Source organism: Tauraco erythrolophus, chromosome 7, assembly GCF_009769465.1.
Source record: "Tauraco erythrolophus isolate bTauEry1 chromosome 7, bTauEry1.pri, whole genome shotgun sequence".
In the NCBI taxonomy this organism is placed as follows: domain Eukaryota; kingdom Metazoa; phylum Chordata; class Aves; order Musophagiformes; family Musophagidae; genus Tauraco; species Tauraco erythrolophus.
The window spans coordinates 27361446-27382753 of record NC_141471.1 but is presented as its reverse complement, the minus strand read 5'-3'; the positions used below and the strand labels follow the sequence as shown (position 1 = coordinate 27382753).

Sequence of the window (21308 nt, the reverse complement as noted above, 5' to 3'; positions counted from 1 at the left end):
TGGTTCTGCAGAGGTACCAGAGACCGGACACCAGCAGACCGGTCAAGAATGCATCAGAGCATACTCCAGCCTTTCAGTCCTTTAGCTTTGATGGAGCTCATGCTCCCCAGGTGCCCCAGCATGCAGAGCCGTCAAGGAAAAGAACATCCATCACCAAAAAGCAGAGGCAAGTGTAACAATTTGGAGTGCACCCTCAGCAAGTTCGCCGATGACACCAAGCTGTGTGGTGCCGTCGACACGCTGGAAGGGAGGGATGCCATCCAGAGGGACTTCGACAGGCTGGAGAGGTGGGCCCGTACCAACCTCATGAAGTTTAACCAGGCCAAATGCAAGGTCCTACATCTGGGTCATGGCAATCCCAGGCACAAATACAGACTGGGCGGAGAATGGATCGTGAGCAGCCCTGAGGAGAAGGACTTGGGAGTACTGGTGGACGAGAAGCTCAATATGAGCCGGCAATGTGCTCTTGCGGCCCAGAAGGCCAACCGCGTCCTGGGCTGCATCAAGAGGAGCGTGGCCAGCAGGTCGAGGGAGGTGATTCTCCCCCTCTACTCTGCCCTCGTGAGACCTCACTTGGAGTATTGCGTCCAGTTCTGGAGTCCCCAACATAAGAAGGACATGGACCAGTTGGAGAGGGTCCAGAGGAGGGCCACGAAGATGATAAGAGGGCTGGAGCACCTTTCCTATGAGGACAGGCTGAAAGAGTTGGGGCTGTTCAGCCTGGAGAAGAGGAGACTCCGGGGTGACCTTATAGCGGTCTTCCAGTACCTCAAGGGGGCCTACAAGAAAGATGGGGAGAGGCTGTTCAGGAGGGCCAGTTGTGATAGAACAAGGGGTAATGGTTTTAAAATAGAGGGAGGTAGATTCAGGCTGGATATTAGGAAAAAATTTTTTACCATGAGAGTTGTAGAACACTGGAACAGGTTGCCCAGAGAGGTGGTGGATGCTCCATCCCTGGAGACGTTCAAGGCCCGGTTGGATGAGGCCCTGAGCAACCTGATCTAGTTGGAGATATCTCTGTTCCTTGCAGGGGGGTTGGACTAGATGACCTTTGAAGGTCCCTTCCAGCCCTAATGATTCTATGATTCTATGAATTTGGCTTTCCTACTACTTGTTCTCCTTTGGATCTCATTATTACTGCCCACACCTCACTCCCTCAGACTCTTCTGGCGCTTTCAGGAATGCAACATGCCACCCGCACCAGCTTGGCCAGTCTCAAGTCTACATGGCATATTTTGAAGTCTGCCATAAATAAAATGCCAGATTGCAGATATAACGGCATTTCTAGAAATACTTGAAATTATTAAGTTTGCCCTGACTTGTTCCTACAGAGAAACTAATGCTCCAGGGCTGCTTTTTTTTTTTTTATGAGAAGTTAAAAAACAGTCATTGAAATCTATCTGAGGGAACACAGAGCTCAGGTGGTGCTACCATGGCTAGTGACCAGGGATCTTGGGCTCTTAAAGGTCATTGAAAAGATAACAATTGCTGTATAGATGCAGAAGCCTGGTTGCATAACAGCAAATAATTTTAAGCAGCACACCGAGTATCCTGGAAGCCACCTCCTGTAATCTATCAGTGTTCATCTATCAAATTTAATCTTCAGGGACTGAGACTGGATGTAGGCTTTCACACTCCCTCCGAGCCCAAATAGAGCAAGGTGAGCTGAAATACAGGTGAGCTTTCAGAGCACCCTGACACCGGGCTGAGATGTCACATTCATTAGTACAGGTACATGGGCAGGGGGAGAGATGCAACTGCACGTTTCCAAGCAAATACGACCTAAAAAGATTTAAGCAAAATTACTTTTTCTGAACAGTCATGGCAAAACCTATATAAAGCCCAGACATTTGCTCAGTCATAAACTGCTTATTGAGACATGACTGTAGTTGTCAGAAGTGCATAACTGTATTGCCTAACCCCATCAGGTGTGACAATAATAAAGCAATATAATAGCTAGACTTGAACCACAAAAATATCCCTTAGGCTCAGTTCTACAACTAGAAGATGCTCATATTGAAAAGTCTAACTAGATGCAGTGGAAATTTGTTCTAACATGAACACGGAGTAGGAAAAAAATCCAGTGTTTGGACACAGCAACTGTAATCTCAGATGTACACACTACTTTGATATCAAGTAAAAAATAAGAACATGGCTTATAAAATTGCCTTCACTGCGTTTTGCTGCGCAATGAAGCATTTGTACATTATTAAATAACATTTTCCTGAATATCAGAAAAAAGCCTTTTACAGAGCTGGCTCGACTGTGCTGAACCACAGAATGTCAGGGAATGGAAAGGACCTCAAAGAATCTCCCTCTTTTTTTTCCTCTCCTAAACTAATTTAAAAGCATCTCTTGGTAAGGTATTAGTGAATGTACATTTTTAAACTGTCTCCTCCCTGAAACTTTTACCTTGGGTGCATGAGAAATAAGGTTTTAAAATCACAGGTGCAAGTCACGTATTTCGCAGATTCAGCTGTGTCTTTTCTCCCTACCAATTTAATGAGAAACTAACTGATTTATTTTTAATATCAGCAGCCTACTACTTTGCTATTCTGTTACTGGTTTTTACAATTTGGTACAAAGATAAATAAACCAACTCCATCCAAGGTGCTCCAGTGGCAATGGTGGTCACCCTTCAGTATTCCACAGTAGATCAAAAAGAGCCATATTCTTTTGACAGAGGATTTACAGTAATTTTACAGGAAAGTTAAAGTGAATGTCAATATTTAATTCAGATCTCGCTTGCTCTAATATGAAGAGGGTTTAATTATTGTAAAAATACACATATTAATAAACTCAGGACATACAAGCCGAGAGTGGCAAATAGGTAACAGTGTCCTTTCCTGGAGTCTTACTGTCACACGGGAAATCCCCCTTATCCAACAGAGATGTACCACAGCTAACTAGACCAAGTCTCCACTGGAAATAAAATAAAAATCTCATCTATATTACATGCAACTCCAGCAAAATATACATCAATCCTTTTCAAACCTATTTCCCAAAGCTTCTTACTACTAATGCCAGAGGAAAAGAAAAATGCATAGCATGTATATATCCTATATGTATATGCATACTGTTATGCATACACATACACACAGAGTAGGTTAAATCTTTTTCCTTCAAGCCACTTATACTATAATTTAATTACTGCCGCAAGCTGTACAGTACTACTGCACTGCAAGCATTGTTCAACAAATTAAGGAAAAGTTACATTTTCGATTTCTAAGAGGAAGGGTGGTGACCTATAAAGTTGTAAAGGAAACCACTCACTAGCCTGTTTCAATACCCTTGCTAAAAACAGCCCCCTGGAATTACAAGAGTCTCTTCCTCATCCTGCTTAGAACAATTGGAAAATTACAGACCGTTTAAAATACCTTAATTTAACAGACTAAAAAATAAAATAAAGGGAGACAAAAAAAATAACAGTTCTCACTCATGGAATTCCACTGCTCATTTCTCTGGTAGTTGCCTCTGGATTTAGCTAGAGGAAAGAGTGCCCTAAATTACATGACAGATACACTTAAAATGTGTTACAGGTTCTGAGTGGCCATTCTCTCCCAAAGACTTTACTTTTCAGTTTATCCTGAAGTCACTGGGGATAGGTTTAACTTAAGATGAAATAAACACTGATTGCTAGAAATTTTGGGGTGAACAACATCAGACTGGATTTAACATAAACTGGTGATTTTTTTTTCCCTCCTGCATAATTAGATTAGTTCTAAAATAAATGCTATACAAGCATTTTGAAAAATACAGGGGACTGATAAAATTGGGTTTATGTTTCTTACTGCAATTTCTTCTACAATGTATTCATCATAGGTATTTATCATCACATGCTCTCCTAGCCCATGATGCAATTATCTGCACTAAACCCAGCAAGGCAGGGCATACTGTTAGCTGCACTTCAACAGGCATGGAGAAAATAAAAACAAGGGAATAAAAAACTCAAGTATTTGTAAAAAAATTCATTGTGTCATACAGCAGAGCAGCAAACACTGCAGCAGCAGACACTAATACAGCCACTTCAACCCCCCCCAGCCTTTTCAGCTGATCCCTCAGTAAATACATAGCTGCAAACACTCGAGATACGAAACAACACGTCTTAACCTAATCCTGACAAAGAAGGACTTTTAAAATCTTCCAGATCCAGACTTTGGCCTTCACAAGGTCTGGCCTTGCCCTCTGTATTTCAGGACATTGATTTCTCACTAATGCAGATGTAGTGCCCAGGCAGGTTAACAGGGAGCAGAGTGCCAGAGTATGAGTTCAGTGGGGAAATGACTCTGCAGATACACAGAGCAAAGGCTCACTCCAGACAGGATCAGCACAGACCCAACACTATGGTATTAGCTACAAAATCCTGTACTATTAATCCAGGGGAGAGAAGAGGATTCATTTCCAGCTTCTATCGATTCTTCCTCTGGCAGCTTATTTCTGCTTTGCAGAAGGTCCAGGAATTTAGACTAATGAAACTAATTTCTTAAGAAACAGACTAGTCACACATCCTTCTTCCTATTGCTCAAGTTTCTCTTTTTATAACACAGAAGATGAACCCACAGCTGCTAAAGCTCAACAATAACAGGCCTCATCTTAGTGACAGAAAGCTTGACTAATTAAATGGCCTTTGGGGTATGTTGTTTTAATACTGGAAGAGTGAAAGTTAATTCCTAAAAAAAAAAAAACAACTGAAGGAAGTAAAAATAACATGCATGAAAAGTAGCTCAACTATCTTTTGCCTACAACAAACTGGGAAAGAAGTGAAGTTTAGAAAACGTTAAGTTTATCCATGAAAATACAAGATTGCTCAAATTTAAAAAAGCATTATAAAAGATAGGCCAGCACAGCTCCGAAGTCACCTAAACGAGTTAGTACCTGGCAATCGGTGCATACTGCTTGTAAAAAGCTACAGTGAATCCCTGCAGTATCAGCTAGGATTTGTAAACTTATCCATAGGTAAATGAGGGACAAGTCCTTAAGCCTCCTAACACCTACCTAGCTCTGAGTGCACATCCTCCTTGTCCATACATGGCTGCCACAATAACCTTGCTTACTCCTTGGAGCAGGTACCAACCTTCAGCACTCTTCTCATCGGACTTCTCTCACACACCACCAGCCCAAACCACCACGGTGTGCTCCACACCAGGGCTTTCTACCTCTAGAGCACCTCATTATCAGACAGGTGTGCTTAATTATACCACAGCCTTCTCCAGGTGACACCGGCCTCACTGTTGGGAATACACAGACTTCTCCAACATCACCATTCCTCGAAGATGGCCATTTAGCATTCAATTTACATGCTACCTTACCAGAAGTGCCTCCTTTCCTCTCGCCTTACGACTCAGTTTTACAGGAACCTCCCATTACTCCCCTTCTCGAAATAGCACAACGACAAACGGGCTCCGTTCTGCCTTTTCTCGTGCTCTGCACCCCCAAACGGCCCTTCACCTGCACTTTTGCAGCGGCTGGGAGGGGAGCTCGCAGGGCAGCAGGACAGGCCCGGTGCGGCACGCCGTGCCCGCCCGCCGCCGCGCACCGCCCGGGGCCGCACGCCCCGCTCAGCCCGGGGCCGCACACGGCAGGGAAGCGTTTTGTCAAGCAGCGCACACACGGCTTTGCTTCTGACACTGCCAGGGAGACGTTTACTCATTTAAACGCGTGCCGAGCCGTCCGGGGTTGCTCGGTGGCCTCGCCCCGGCTGCTCTCTCCGCGCAGCCGAGTGTCCCATCGTCCCGCCGCGCTCCCGGGACCGCCCGCCGTAGGGAAGCGCCGTCGCCACCCGCCCCCGCCAGTACCTTCCTGAGGGCCGCCCGCAAGTCGCGGTACCGCGGCGTGTCCCCGCCGGACCCCTGCCCCGAGCTACCGCCGCGCCCCGGGCCCGCGCCGCCGCGCAGCGCCGAGGCCGAGCGCGCCCAGCGCCTGCCCCCGCGCAGCGCCATGGCCGCCGCCGCCGCCGCCAGCCCCGCTCCGGCCCGGCCTCCTCCGGCGAGGGCCGCGGCCTGGCCCGGCGAGGTGTTACGGCTGGTCCGGGTCGCCCCGGCGGCGCCGTCCCCGCCCCGTCCCTCCTCCAGCTCCTCTGCCCCGCAGCAGGCCGCGGCAGGCGCTCGGGTTACAGGCAGGTTTACTTTAATGCCGACGAACAGCCGGGAAGCAACCGATAAACGGGTGGCGAAAGCGGGCGCCGCGAAGCGAAAGGAGCCGTCCCAGGCGCGGGAGGAGGGACGGCCACGCCGGGGACTGGGGGACAGCCGGCCCTGCCGAGAGACCGACGCAGGTCTTGGCTGCTTTCGGTTGGTTTATTTTTGTAAGAAGAAAAACAAACAAACAAACAAACAAAAAACAAAAAGAAGAAATCCGCTCCTGTGCTCGTTCAACAAGGACCGGTGGCGGTGGGAACACGCTAGTGACTCCCTACAGGAACAAGAGGACCGTCTGCTCTGGTGACAGGCGCTGGATTGGTTTCCCTAAGCGATGACACAGCCTCCCTTCTCCTTGAAGGGGTTCTTGTCCTCGGGAACCCCCTTCACCAGCGGGTCCTCGCCCGACCGCTCCTCGATGTAGTTCTTGATCTCTTCAGAGCACTTGGACACCTCGAGAGAAAGAACAGAGAAGTGGCTGCGTTAAGGCCGGAGCTCACCGTGCACGTCAGAACAGCAAAACAGTGAATTCACATCCTTCTTTCTCTTATTTACCTTCCCATCAAATCTGAAAGATCTGAGCACAGAGCCAACACTAAGCCTCTGCAGACTCAGCTTCCTTCCACTTTTTCACAGCCCGATATTCACAGAACATGTGAGTATCACTGGGAATGTCTGTACCACTCAGAACAGCAGTTGCTGCATAGTTAAACTTGCCTTTTTTTTAAAAAAAATTGAGCCAATATAGTTTTATTAAGCTGCGGATCACACTCTCCCTTGGCATCAGCATGACTTACGTCTATGGGTTCAGGATCGGTAACTTTCAATTCAGTTTCAAAGTATTTATGACTTTATGTGTTTTTTCCAAACAAAACATTCAGTAACGATTTTTCAGTGGTAATACAAATTCTCACCTTGCAGTTCTGTAACAGGAACCATGCGCCTTGAATGAGAGTAAAGACCTGACTAGAAAAGACAACTTACAGGTCACCTAGGGTTGTTTCAAACAACGGTTAATAAAACAGCCTATTGTGTTACGAGAGAACAATCATAGAATGGTTTGGGTTGGAAGGGACCTTAAAGATCACCTAATTTCAACCCCCTGCCATGGGCAGGGATACTTTCCACTAGATCAGGTTGCTCAAAGCCTCATCCAACCTGGCCTTGAACACCTCCAGGGATGGGGCATCCACAGTATCTCTGGGCAACGTGTTCCAGTGCCTCACCACCCTCATTGTAAAAAACTTCTTCCTTATATCTAATCTAAATCTCCCCTCTTTCAGTTTAAAGCCATTACCCCTTGTCCTATCACTACACGCCCTTGTAAAAAGCCCCTCTCCAGCTTTCTTGTAGGCCTCCTTTAGATAATGGAAGGCTGCTATGAGTTCGTCCCAGAGCCTTCTCTTCTCCAAACTGAACTCCAGTTCTCTCTGCCTGTCTTCATAGGAGAATACCATAATATGCTCGACATGTTGCATGACATTCATAGCAAACTAGCTCTGATGTAGGTAAGTCTGCACAGAACCCACCTGTGAAGAAGAAATGGGTTTGGTTTGTGTTCACTGAGACAGGAGCACAGGCAGCACATGCAGTAACAGTGTCTGCAGAGCCTGAGGGTGCACAAGCAGGCCCCATCATAGGATCCTTGGCCACATGCACCTCGTTTCCCTTCCCTGTGTCAGCAGAAGCTGTCCTCAAGTGGTCAAATACCTGACATGTCTGAGGACACGCTCCCAGCTCTGGCTCCACCTCCTCCTTTCCTACCTGCAGTCCCTGAGGAGGCACAGCAGTGCAGTCAGTAGCAGGAACCAGCTGTTGGCCCCACCACTAGATGACTACTATTTCTAATTTAAGTCCCCTTGCCTTCTTTGTTAATTGTATTTTACTCCATAGGTAAAATTATGACAAGAGAACCAATCAATTTACCTGCTGTATGACAGATGAACAGAACATGGTCTGTGCAAAATTAAGCTTGAAGCCATCAGAAAATTAATTCCCAATTAAACAGGGCATAAATAAGGTCTAACTACCTCTGTCTGCCTTACAGCAAAGAATTTGGACCTAGAAATCCCATGACACATGCCTTGCTCTTCTGTGCCTCGCAAATCCTGTTCATTCAAATCACGGCACGTTGTGCCATAGTAAAGTTGTGCTCCAGCAGAACCAGGGTTTGTTTTACTTCAGTCAGTGCTATCAGGATCTTTTTTTACATGTAAGAAAAAAGTATCTGCTTAGATACACATTCAGACACTTTTATTCATTCAAAATAATTATTCAAAAGGATATTTCCTCTTCGTGGTGTAAAGGCATAGAAAGGGGTCAAGAAAACTTTGGCTATACGTTTTCACTTCTGGTGACAACTGAAGTGTGGCTTCTGCATTTCCCTGTCCTTGTAACACCCATACAGGTACCAGGCGACCGTGATAACTACAACACAGATTTCATTCTCACAGTGAAACTTCTGTTATAATGCACTGGTGAAATTGAGGATGTTGTCTGTGCTTTACTATAGGTGATTTGAAAATATCTATTTCCCTAAAGTCATCAGGCTTTTGGTTTATTCAAAAAAGTTAGGGAAAATTTTTAAATTATTATTCTTATGAAAATCAAAATCTTTACATCCTATGTAGTATATTTCAGTTGCTTGGGAACTCTCTGAAGGATGATATATATCTACAGTACTTGGAGGTGGAGCCCTCAATACTGCTGGAGCTTTAGACTATACTGTAACATCTACAATTACTGATACCTGACTGACAGCTAAAACACAGCTGTGGCTTGCTTATTTTCTGGGCTAAACACCTAGACCTGCAATATAATTAGCGTGACTAATGTCACTGCTTCCCACATATAAATGTATTTTTAGTCCTAACTAGAAGCATTTATTTAGATGTAGTTTGCTTCTGCTGGTGTGCAGAACAAAAAAGAAAAAGAATATTAGTTTTATCATGAAGCAATGATATCTGCATGTCTTTCATCTGTAGAAAATATGCAAAAACAGAAAAATTTCCCTGGAAACTACTTCACCTGTGGGAACGAATCATAGAATCATAGAATCATAGAATCGTTTGGGTTGGAAAGGACCTTAAAGATCGTCTAGTTCCAGCCCCCCTGCCATGGGCAGGGAAACCCTCCACTACACCAGGTTGCCCAAAGCCTCATCCAACCTGGCCTTGAACACTTCCAGGGATGGGGCAGCCACAACTTCTCTGAGCAACCTGGTCCAGTGTTTCACCACCCTCACAGTGAAAAATTCTTCCTTAGATCTAATCTAAATTTACCCTCATTCAGTTTAAAGCCATGGCTCCTTGTCTTATTGCTACACGCCCTTGTAAAAAGTCCCGTAAAAGTCATCAGTGTAAACGACTAAAAGCAACAATGTTTCCATCGGACAAGGCTGGATGGCTCCTGGCTCTGCACCAGCACTCCCTGGGCTCCTGCCCTCGGCCGGGCACAGCACGGCGAGAGAAGCGGGGTGGCGGCGCCGGCAGGAGCGGGCGGCCGTGGCCGCGCGGCTTCTCCCGCAGCCCGGCCGAGTGCGGTTCGGGACGGGAGAGGGAGCGGTTCGGCAGCAAGGCTTTCCGCCGGCACACCACCCCCTCACCGGGCACTGGCACATCCCAACGCGTTTTTACAGAGGAGGGGAACTGAGCTCGACGCGTCCCTCCCTCGCCGGGCAAGGCTGCCTTGTGCTGGCCCTGGTCTCCGAGGTCCCGCGAGGGAGAGGAAGCCCAGGGGGGCCAAATGCAACGGGAACAGCCGCAGCCGGCAGGCCCGTGCTGGCTCCTCGGGGCGCCGTATCCCGGGGACGGTGTGCCCCTTCCCCCCTCGCGCCACAGCCGCGCCCGTGAAGGACCGGCGCTCCCACCACTCGGTGGTATGTCGCCAGAGTCGTCACTGCTCCCTGCCCCAAAGGGGGTAGCTGGACCCGTCGGTGCACACTGCGGTCGTCCCAAAACAGCCGGGGCTCTCCCGGAAAGCGGCCTCCGAAGCCCCCCGCTGCCCCCGCCTTCTCCGGACCCGCTGCGGCGGGACGAGGCGCTCCCGCTCCGCGCTGGGCTGCCGCGCCCGGCCCCGCCGACCGCCCGACGTGGCCCTGGGCGCCGCATGAGCCGCCGCACCCCCGCCCGGGGAGTAACGGGCTTCTCTAAGCTCCGGCCCCGACCCCGCCACCCGCCCCGGCGGCCCGGCAGCCTCGGGCCCCTTCTCCGCAGCCACTCACCGGCTGCCTCTCCAGCTTCACTTCTTTCCGGAGCTGCTCCACTTCCATTTTCAGTTTGTCCTTCTCGCTCAGGTCCTCGATGTTGATGGCTGGCATCGTCTGCACTGCCAAAGCGCGGAGGGAGGGAGGAAGGGAGGACAAAAGGTTACCTCTGGGCAGCGAGGGCGACGGGGCCGTAGCCCCCGGGCGGGCGCGGGGCGATGGGACGGCCGCCCCCGGCCCGCCCCCGCGCTCACTCACACGGTGCCGTCCGGGCTGCCCCGCTGCTCGGCGGCGGCGGCCGCTTCCTCTCCGGCGCGCCTGGCACCCCTTCCCCGCGCCGCTCCGGCCTTTAAACCGCCACGCTAATCCCCCCTAACCGGATTAAAACCCGCCGCCCGGCCCGGCCCCACTGCCGGGACGCCGGGGCGTTGACACGGGCCCTGCCTGCACAGGAAGGGTCCGGCCGGCCTCCCCGGCGCGGCCCCCGGGCAGGGTGCTCGGCCCCGCCGCCCCATCGCCCCGGCCCCGCGGGGCAGCCGCGGCCGGAGCGCGGAGCTGCACCGACCCTCCTGTGCTGGCCTCCCCCCTCCTCTCCCTCTCCACCACTGCTGTGGGGCAAACGCAGCGAGGTCGGCCAGGTGTTTTGGTCCAGCGAGGTCCTTCTTCCTCTGACACCTCCTCCTGTTCCTACTGTCCCTCGGGATGATTCTTGTTTGCCTGTGCCACCAGCATCTCTGGGCTTTGTGCTCCTCTGCCCAGCCGCTGAGGCAGCAGCAGGTGGTTTGCATGTGTACATTGCTCAATACCTGCACATTGCAACTACGAATGGACTGGACTAAAATGTAGAGAGGGGAAGGAACAGCTCTCAGGCCAACTGTCCCGGCAGGCGGCCAGGCAGTCAATGGCAGACACAGCAACTTTTGTTGGTAGGTATGTTTGCAAAGCAGAATTACAGCTTTGTGTGAGAGGGATGTCATGCCCAGCCCGCACAAAGCATCTCTGGAGTCCTGGAGTTACGACGGGTGTTGAGGATGGGGCACTGTCTGTAAGAGAAGTGATGGGTTCAGAAAGCACAAGAAGGAACTAGGCCATTCTTCTCTTGTGGTTGCACAGACTTTCGACGTCTAGCGTCCAAACAGGGGGCTATGCTCTTCGGAACAGGGAGGTCCTATGCGTGTTTGTACAGTATCTAGCATCTCTGATCCCAGGAGCTGCTTCTTGTACACCACCAGTGGAGGCAGAATCCACCACCTGTTACACTGAACACACCTCCAGGAAACAGCAATGAGCTGTATGAATCCTTTTGTTATCTGGCACTTCAAAGGTGCTATAGGCAGTCACTCCTCCTTCTTCCCACCTCTGGCTTTTCCCCTTAAAGACATTCCTTTCTCCTCCTCTCTCCACTCACCAGATGTAAGCAGCTGCCGGAAGTACGTAAGATTTACATCTTTCTTCTCCAGTGCTGCTCCTACAGTGCTCTTGAGGTTTGTATTTGGTTTATTTTAGCCAATTCACTAAAATCAGCTCCTCTTCCCCTCCCTCTGGCTATTACTGCCCCCTTCCCCCCCCCCCCCCCCCCCCCTTTCTCAGCTGTTGGTACACAATTTCTACTGCCCCATAATCTACACTGGCAGCTGCATCCCCAAAAACCACCAGCTGCTGGTCCCTGGGTCAGTCGAAATAGGTGGAAAGGAGCTGGCTGGCCGAGGTCCCAGGGGAGCCAGGGCTGTTGTTGGGAGCAGAAACATTGTGTGTGGGGGGGGTGGTGGCAGCTGCGGGGTGCAAGAGTGAGCTGAGGGTGGGCTCTGGCACACAGATAACATGGTTAGGGTGGGAAGGACAGTTGCAGCTTGGTGTTGATAACCCTGTACTGGGAAGCCTGCAGTGAGCTGTCTGCTGACGCGATTGGCTCTGCTGATTGCAGTTAGTGAAGGACTTTACCACTTGCTGTGTTAACTTCTTCTGTAGTTCATATATTTTTAAAGATACTTACCTAATCTAAGCTGAATAAATACTGCACCATGCTGCAGCATTGATGGACAGGGGTCTTTAGCTCAAACTTTGATCTACATGTGTGGATGCACAGAAGAACTGGAAAATATGGAAAATGGTATTTGCATGACTGCATTCATTTTGCTGTTATTGTTTAAAGTGGTATTTCAATGACTTCTTTTGCAATTCCAACAAAATCCAATGAAAATTAAAGGATACCAGTCTAGTCATATTAAAACCACTTGAGAATTTCCTAATATTAGAAAAAAGGCCTTTTGATTTTTTTTTTTCTGGAAATAGGAAATGTATGTTAGTTTGTCTTTTTTTTTTTCTCCTTGCCGGAGGGACCTGAACTTTATTATAGCTGCTGTGCTTAATAAGATTACAAAAAAAAAAAAAAAAAAAAAAAAAAGCAACTGAGGACATCTGTTAGTAACAGTTGTAGCTGTAAGATTCCAAAACATGCCAGATGTGTCCCATGGTGATATCTCAAACTGCATCAGGGTTTATGAGGTTTGGGGTTTTTTGTCAATAAAGCACTTGTCCTTTGGCAATTGGAGATTCTTAAAAAAGGAACAGTGCTGAAAAAGGAAGGAGAGAGGTGCCATTCATAGAAGCCAACATAGAAGCCACCTAGGTGGGGTGGGGGTTGCATTTGCTCCTTTTTCTTGCCTTTATGAAAAATCAAATTATGTCAGAAAACTAGGTTGTAATCCACCATAAGAAAAGCAGAGAAGCCATGGAGAGAAAGTCAGTTCTTGAAATATTCAGGGTGCTATGAAGTTCCTCCTCCTCACAGCCCATATGCACTGTGGCTTCTTTCCTGCAGGCCACAGATTTCCAGGACCCTGTATCACAATCCCATCGCCAGCAGCACCTGCCTGAAGGACTGCGGCCCTACACTGTTTCTGTAAAGGGAGTGGAGAAGAACAACAGGAGATCAGATTAGTTTATTGTTATCTATAGAAAGCACGCCTAATTTGCAGCCACTCATCTCTCTTACTGTATGAAATCTGGAGTAGACCCTAATTAATGTAATGGCTCTAATAGATTAGAAAGGGAAAGCATAGTGTTTGTTGCTCGCCCCCTCCTCCTTCAGATCACGCCGGATTCGCTGGTGGGGTTAAAACCTACAGAATAAGACAAGTCGTGATCACATTTTCTGGAATACAGCTCTATATTTGAACTAGCCAGAGATTTCATGCATTCAGCCCCCCGGGTTTCCCAGGAGTCTGAGCCTGCTGACGACGCCCAGGTTTTCTCAAGTTCGTTGGCGTTACACACAGCGGTACTAAACTAGTGACGCGGGTTGATTGGTGTTATCTCCAGGCTTGACCCGCCTGGCTCAGGACCTGCCGGAGGCTCCCGCGTTGGATTTTCAGCGTCCTGCCGCCCTCTGCCCGGAGCCTCCAAACGGCGAGCGGATGCCACGGGGGCGAGAGGGGAGAGGACTCTCGCTGAGTGACCCGTCCCGGATTTCGCCGTGATTAACAGGAAATGCTCTTCGAGCATCATCCCGCAATGTGAGGGGAAGGGGAGGGGGGGGGAAGGGGGAGGTGAACGGGATGGGACAGCCTTGGACCACGGCCAGCCCCCCCGCAGCCCCGCGACGGAGGACCCTCCGCCGTGGGCGGCGCAGCCTGACGGGGACCCAGCCCCGCCGGTGCCCCACACCTGGCCCTAGCTGCTCCCCGCGGCCGTGGGCCCCCCCTCGACGGCGGCGTCGGGGCGAGGGGCTGCCCGCGCCCCCCGCGCTCGTGCTTACGCAGCCGCGCAGCCTGCCGCGCCCCGGTGACGGCCGGGTCAGCGGGGACCTGCTGTCCCGCTGAATCAGACTTTCCCCTCCCACCACATGCGCAAGAAGGGAGGCGGCCCGGGGGATCCGTCTCGGCTCATATAAAGCGCTGCCATCGGAGCGGGCAGCCCCTTTGCCCGCCGTCCGTCGTCTCTTCCCTCCCTCCCTCCCTCCCGCGACATGGCCGCCGCTCGCCGCCTCCCGCTGCCCGCGCTGCTGCTGCCGCTGGCCTGCGCGGCCCTGGCCCCGCGCGCCCTCACAGGTAGGAGCGGGCGCTGGGCGGGACCCCGCGGGCGGCTGCGTGGGGCCGGGGCCGCCTCCGCCGCCGAGGTGGCTTCAGCCCCGGTCGCTGGTGTCTCCCGCAGAGAAGCAGCGCGCCTGCCTGCTGCCCCCCGACGACGGGCCCTGCCGCGCCCTGGTGCCGCGCTGGTACTACGACAGGTACACGCAGAGCTGCCAGGAGTTCACCTACGGGGGCTGCCACGGCAACGCCAACAACTTCCTCACCCTCGACGACTGCGAGAAGAGCTGCTGGACCATCAAGAGTGAGTCCGGGGACCGGCCCCGCGGGCCGACCGGGCGGTTCGGAGCCGTCCGTCGCTCCAGTTCTCCGGAGCGCCGCCGGGGTGACAGGGGGATGGAGGGGCCTGCGGGAGCACCGGGGAGGCTGCGCTGGTTGCGGGATGTTTCTTTGTACCGGCCCCGTCTGTCCCTCCTGCGTGTTGGAACTTACGCAGAAAAGCAGATCGGGTTGTCTCGGGAGCGACATGCGGAATTTAACTCTTAGTATTTTAAACGTAATTTAATATCATACCTAGTTGCTAATTAATGCATCAGATTCCTCTTGTTAGTCTTATCCCACTTTATTAAAGAATGCAGGTAAAACTAGGACAGAGCGACAAGCTGGGACTTGCCTGCAACCAGAGCAGTAGCGTTTTGTCTACACTACCGTGTTGTTCAGTACGAGGAGCATGAAGGTTGATTTTATAGAGGGTGAAATTATTTTTTTTTTCAGAAGTGCCCAAATTATGCCGGATGGAGGCTGATGGAGGACCTTGCAGAGGTCATATAAAAAGATACGCCTTTAACTTGAGCTCGATGAGGTGTGAGGAGTTCATCTACGGTGGCTGTTATGGAAATGGCAACAACTTCAGAGATTTGCAGTCTTGTGTGGACCACTGCCTGCCAGAGAAAAGTAATGGTTGTTCCAAATTTTTAATAAAATAGATGGTTTGAAAGCTATATGAAGATGATATTTTGCTTGATATTTTCCTCTGGATACCCCTACAGTGGTATTTTTGAAGACTTCTGTGAAGCAGATGTTTATATTGTCTGCAGGCTTGCATGTGTCACTTGTCTCAGCTGTTACTGAAGATGCTGTGTTAGTTTTAATGTTGTGACCTTAAATACACCCACAGCTACACCCGACCGATCTCTTGACTTCTAGAGAATGTGTTCATGTGTAATCTGAAGGGCAGTAAGATTGGAGATCTGTCTATGTGTATGAGATGTTGTGGCAGCCACATTCAGGGCAGTGACATTGTAATATAAAGCAGTAGTGCCTGAGAGATGGTGTTAGGTGGTATGGGTTTTTGGCACTTGCTAGTTCAACTTCTGATAAAAGTTTTTTTTTGCCTGACATGACTCTTCGCTGTCTCTCCATACAAGCTTTAAAGAAGAGAGGTGATAATTATGAGCAGGTGACTATAGCTAAGTATTGTTGTAAACACCAGGTTAATATCCAGTGCAAGATAGGATCTTTGAAGAAGAGGTATCTACCAGAATGTATAAAAGCTGTCACTGCCTAAGCTTAATTAGTGCTTAATGAGACAGTTATTTTTGGCTGATGACAGATTGTCAGTGTTTTCTTAGGTGAATGCTGAATTATTTTTAATTTCTCTGTTGCACATCCAATAAATTGAGAAAAGACTTCAGCAAGAAAAGTAAAATTTTGTTGAGGCAAAATGAAGTGTGATTCTTGTGAGGAAGGTGGTGGGGTTTGAACTTTTTGGTGCAAATGGGCAGGATTTGTTGGCAAATCAAACAATGTTAAATAAAATAGTGCCTTTTCCGCTACAGAGGTAGTTCCACTGGAATTATTGTTAGATTCCTATAGATATGGAATAAGACTTCTGGCCAGACTATGTAATTATCTCAGCTGACATATGTATGGCACCACAAATGGGGAAAGATGATGCATTTTACTTGTGGGATAGTTAACCTATTTTCTGGGACTGTCTATTGCTTTCTCAAATTCATAAATCACAGGAATAAGATGTAGTAAATCTCTGAAGTCATCATCGGTAACAGTCATGTCAATGCAATGGGAACAAGAGCTGTTTAGCCACAAAATTTATTGCAGGGCAGATTTTTAAGAAGCCAAGCACAGAGACTACATTTATGTAATTTGTCTTTCTCTCTCTTTTTTGTTTTTCCCTTCTATTTTTCAAGCTGGTCCCCTGCTATGCTATAGCCCAAAGGATGAAGGATTGTGTTCTTCTTCTGTGCCTCGCTATTACTATGACACCAAGACTAAATCATGTAAGGAGTTCAAATATACTGGCTGTGGTGGAAATGCCAATAACTTCGTTACTGAAACAGATTGCTACAATGTCTGCAGAAACGGTAAGATTTTTTTGTGTGTTTTGTCAGTTACAAGCCCATGGAGCGATCCAAATACCAGGAACCAGGTCTTTATAGTGTTCTTTTACTCATCTTGGCTTGTGTATGCCTTTTGCATTTTGAACTCGGTGTCTTCAAAGGCAGAGAAAACTGAGATGCAACACTAAATCCTTCTGACAAGAGCAGTGCGATGTGCGGTGGTCACACCGTTTTTGAATGAAGCGTAGAGAAGGGCACACAAAGACTAATTAACTTACTAGAGCCCACAAGGAATCAATCTTTAAACTGTTCAGTACCAGCACGAGTAATTAAGGTATCATTTTCTTCTAGATATTTTTAAGTAGGATTAAAATGAGTTGTGAATCAATTTACTTTTTTCCTTTGCATTTTCAGCAGTTGCCATCCTCCCTTGATTCCCATTTTGCATTCCTTTTACTAGAGATTTCTGCCTCATCAGTTGTGCCAAGTCAACTGTTTCTGTGGCCATGAGGGGAAGGGTTGGGAATGATAATTGATTTTTCTTAATGGTTTTATTCAAATTAGCTACTGGTTGTGCTTGTAAGTCAAAACACTTGTTATTTTACCTGCAATCCTTTATTCATACCATCTATTGCAAGTTTTAATACTCTAGTTTAATTCATTTGATATGTCAATCAGTGAAAGAGAGAAGCATAATTATATGTTGACCCCCAGAGCACTCAGGAAGCAGACACAGCACAATATTTAAAAAACTGATACTAACAGGAAAAAAAAATTAAGGCTGTATCTAGCATGTACATTGACTTTGGAGAAAAAAAAAAGCCAAAAAATAGCTCTGTTTTAAACATGATTTGCACAAGGCCTGAATACTTCAGGGTTTAAGATGTGTAGTCGGAATGCTGAAGTCAGGAGATGATTCTTCATTTGTGGGCTAGAAATCCAGAGCTGGGGCAAGGATTGCACCCTGAGCACAGACATCAGAAGTAAAAATACTATCTGCCTGTTAGTCGTGACAGTAATATTTCTGCGGGTGACAAGTCTGAGTGTGTCTCTGCCATTCCAGTGTTGTAAGGGAGTCTTTAATAGCACGCTAAGTCTACCTGAGGTGCTCGTGATTGTCTAATTTGCGTCTGTTACTGCCTGGGACATAGTAGGGCTGGGCTCCAGCCTCAGTGTGCGAAGGGAGAGGAGGAAGGAAATGGCCTCTGCAGCGTCTTGCCTCTGCGCTCTGCCCCTGCCCGCGCCCGGCCAGAGCCACCTGGGGGTTCTCCCTTCCTCTCTTTTTCTGGAAGGAAGAAGGAAATGCCGTCTGTCTCCTAACGAGAGCACCAGACAGCCAAACCTAAAGGATCGATTATAAGCTTTTTCACTAGCTTGTGGATTTCACAATTCAGTAAGGCTTGGTACAACCAAAGCCCATAGTTAAGGACATAATTAGTGCTAATTAATGTTGTGCTATACATATTAATTTCTATAGCTTGGGAGTGTACAGCAACATTAAGCAAATTTTTAAGGCAAGTTAAGCCACTCCTTCTCTCCCATTCCCATAATTCCCTCCTCAGCATCTTTCCTGTTACCTTTTGGAGTCTCACATTGAGTTCAGTTGACCTTCCCTGTGCAAATATGCAGCTGCTGTTTGAATTCATCTATAGCTTTTGAAGTGAAAAGATTTCTAATTCATTTCATTAAAGAGGTTTATATTGGAAAAGAAAATAAACACATTGGGGTGACAGCAAAAGGATTGGGAACTGGCCAGAGGGGCTCCGCATGCGAGTGAACAGGTCACATAAAGACAAAAGGTTTTCAGTCAGGTTTGCAAAGTGCTTGTTTTCTGAACTGCATTCACACATTTCATGTGGCCTTTGTAAGTGTTCCTGGAGATAACCCCTACTGCCTTTGGCCACTCTGCAGCTTCTGTGTGAAAGCCAGTTCTGTGCAGAAACCCAAATCATTTTACCTTTTCATGTCCCAGACACGCTGGTTATATTTTAGACTTTGCTCCAGTGTTATTCAGAGAAATGTAGCAATAGTTCTTTTTCTTTGCAGATGAAACAGATGAAAAATGTTTACTTCCATTCTGCTGTCACTGCAGGACAGCTAGAAAAGACTTTGATGCTTGCTCAGGAAAAGAGCAGCAAAGTAGGACTCTAGTGCCAAAAGTGGACATGTTGCAGACCTTACAGTATGTGAGAATAGAGAGTTCAGAACATATTTTACAATTTCTGATATGTTTGTCATTATTAGATCAACTGCTTTAACACCATAATATGAAAAAAACACCAACAAACAATAAAGAGTGGTAACAGTTTTTTCATACTGTTTTCCTAACTGCTTCCTTTGTTTTCTTAGCAGGGGCTCAGAAACCAAAAATCAACAAGCCAAGGAATGTATTCCGCAGAAAAATGATGAGAAAACTGATTAAAAAACCTCAGACATACAGCTCAAAGTCTTAAAACTGAAGTGCATTTCAATGTTTGAAACACCTTCTTTTGATTACACTTTCTTCTTTTGTAAGATAGTTTCCACACGGTTTTATACACTGACATAGTTCTGTCGTTCAGAACTGCTATTTATTTCCAACTTACTTTTTATAAAGAACTGCATTTAATAGCAGAAGAATGAACCTAAGTTTGGTTCTCCTGCTCTGTTGTCTTTGCAATAATGCTTTGGCAAAGCCAGGTACTTAGATTTCCATGTTTCTGTGGGGAAATGTTACTACTGCCTTGGGAGTACATTTCAGCTGTTACAAATCAATTGTCTGTTAGTATAACTAAGTTATAAGAGTACAAAGCTGAATCTCTATCATGGATTTTTTTTTGGCATCTGCTGCTTGCTAAAGAAAAGGAACCTTTCAAAAGTGTGTTCAGAGGTTTATTGTCTTGTCATTTTATATACTTTGACACTATCATTTAAGTAGACTGTCCTTTACAGTTATGTTCGTAGTCAAGGCTTTCAGAAGCCTTTGTAACAGTAAAAGAAGTAAAAAATTAAATCTGGTCATCCCATGAGAGAAAATTTGGAATAGGGATACTTTGATAAACACTCTGACAAAGGCAATGAATGAGCTACTTGAGTATTAAAGTGAAAATGTAGCCTTTACTTTTTCGTGACAGTTGAAGTTTCTGCCAAGTTACAATCTGGATGCTCATATGGCATAAATATGCATATTTTTGTTGATTTTAATGGAGCTACGCTGATTACATCTGCTGAAGATCTTGATATTTATGTTTACGCAGTGACTATTAAAACAGAAAACCAGAAGCTTCTGCAAATCTCATGTAATCCCTCTTTTGAGGCACTATTGTGTTTCTTATGGTAGATTATACCTATGGTCATATTATTGCACTTTCTTTTATGTTTTTTGTTTGAGCCATGTCTGAATTTCAATTAATTTCACCTACAATATTTTCTAAATATGAATTCATAATAAAATGTTTTGTGGAAAAAAAAAGGAGAGCTTTTTCTGTCATATGCTTCTGTTAATTATCCTGAATTAGTTCTATACACCAGTATATGTAATGGAACCTGTTATTTACTAATTATGACTCTAGCAGAGTTTAGTTGTCTCTTAAATCATTTCCTTATGCTGAGGTCTTTATTTGAAGAAAGCCAGTAAATTGCATTGATGTCATTCATCCCCAGCAGTTTTTATGGCTCAGCTGGCTCTCCTTAAAGAGCTGCTCTCAAAGGGATGCTTAGTTAAGCCGATTGTCTGCTGCTGGTTCTCCTGTTTGATGTTCCACTATCTGAAGAGTTTTTGTGTGGGTACTGGGCTATTTGCTTGAAATGACATTGCCTTTCAGTTAGAAAATTTCACGTGTGCTTTATCCCCATTTCGGAGAAAGAACACGATGGGAAAACTAGTTGAGATTTGTTTTTCTTACTGATTTTTCTCTCACTGCTGGATTTTCAGTTAAAGTAGTCAGCTGTGCTTGCCATGGTCTTTCTACCATTCAATTTCTGGTCCTTGATCTCAGAAAAAACCCTTCTTACTTCAATTAATCTATCACTTAGTGCAGATGAATGAGCACACTCTGTGACAGAAAATTGCAGGTAACCGGTGACAGAGTTTTGAGTGTTTGTTCCATAACAAACCTCTTCTCTGGTCAACAGCCTTCAAACAGAAACAAGACCAGTCTAACCTCCCTGGGGGAGACAGGGCAGGCTGTCCATGGGCACTGCCTGTGTCCCTTCCCTCGGGCTGTGAATTTTGCTGCTTAGAGCAGCAGCTCAGAGTGTCCCTCTGAATGTTTTTTCCTACCTACGTACCTACCCACCTACCTACCATCATTTGGGGCGCTCCAGCTGTGTTTGTGGCAGATTTCTGGCTATGGCTTAAAAAACCACCAGCTTATTTTGGAAGTCAAAGTTCAATTTAAACACTGTTTTTAACTGTGGTGGATGGCTGTCTTTTAACAGCATCACGGCGAGCTATAATCTCCGGTAACATGTTTGAAAAATGGACTATCACTCCTTACCCCTCTGGGTCTTTTGACTTTTATAGGAGTATCTTGGGGTGGGATACAAAAGTGGACCAGGGATTTAAAGGGAGCCTAAAATCTTGAGAGCAGCTCCAGCT

The 21308-nt window shown here is 47.2% G+C and overlaps 3 protein-coding genes across 3 annotated transcripts in view; 1 reads left to right on the top strand and 2 right to left on the bottom strand.

Annotated features, from left to right (window-relative positions):
- Nucleotides 1-5939, bottom strand: part of LOC104384328 (putative acyl-CoA dehydrogenase 6) — a 90825-nt gene extending 84886 nt beyond the window's left edge. Inside the window, exon 1 of the mRNA XM_086614963.1 lies at nucleotides 5796-5939. Within this exon, the coding sequence (XP_086471089.1) occupies nucleotides 5796-5939 (144 nt within the window). The remainder of the gene's footprint in view (nucleotides 1-5795) is intronic.
- Nucleotides 5940-6359: 420 nt separating this feature from the next.
- On the bottom strand, nucleotides 6360-10532 carry LOC104369896 (guanine nucleotide-binding protein G(I)/G(S)/G(O) subunit gamma-11). The gene is made up of 2 exons (XM_086614851.1): nucleotides 10360-10532; nucleotides 6360-6590 (listed from the first exon to the last, which is right to left on the bottom strand). The coding sequence occupies exons 1-2, from the start codon at nucleotides 10453-10455 to the stop codon at nucleotides 6465-6467; spliced, it is 222 nt and encodes a 73-aa protein (XP_086470977.1). The 5' UTR covers nucleotides 10456-10532; the 3' UTR covers nucleotides 6360-6464.
- Nucleotides 10533-14308: 3776 nt separating this feature from the next.
- Nucleotides 14309-19182, top strand: TFPI2 (tissue factor pathway inhibitor 2). The gene is made up of 5 exons (XM_086614437.1): nucleotides 14309-14390; nucleotides 14494-14673; nucleotides 15144-15323; nucleotides 16580-16753; nucleotides 19079-19182. Exons 1-5 carry the CDS (start codon nucleotides 14309-14311, stop codon nucleotides 19180-19182), a joined length of 720 nt encoding a protein of 239 aa, XP_086470563.1.
- The last annotated feature ends 2126 nt before the right edge of the window (nucleotides 19183-21308 follow it).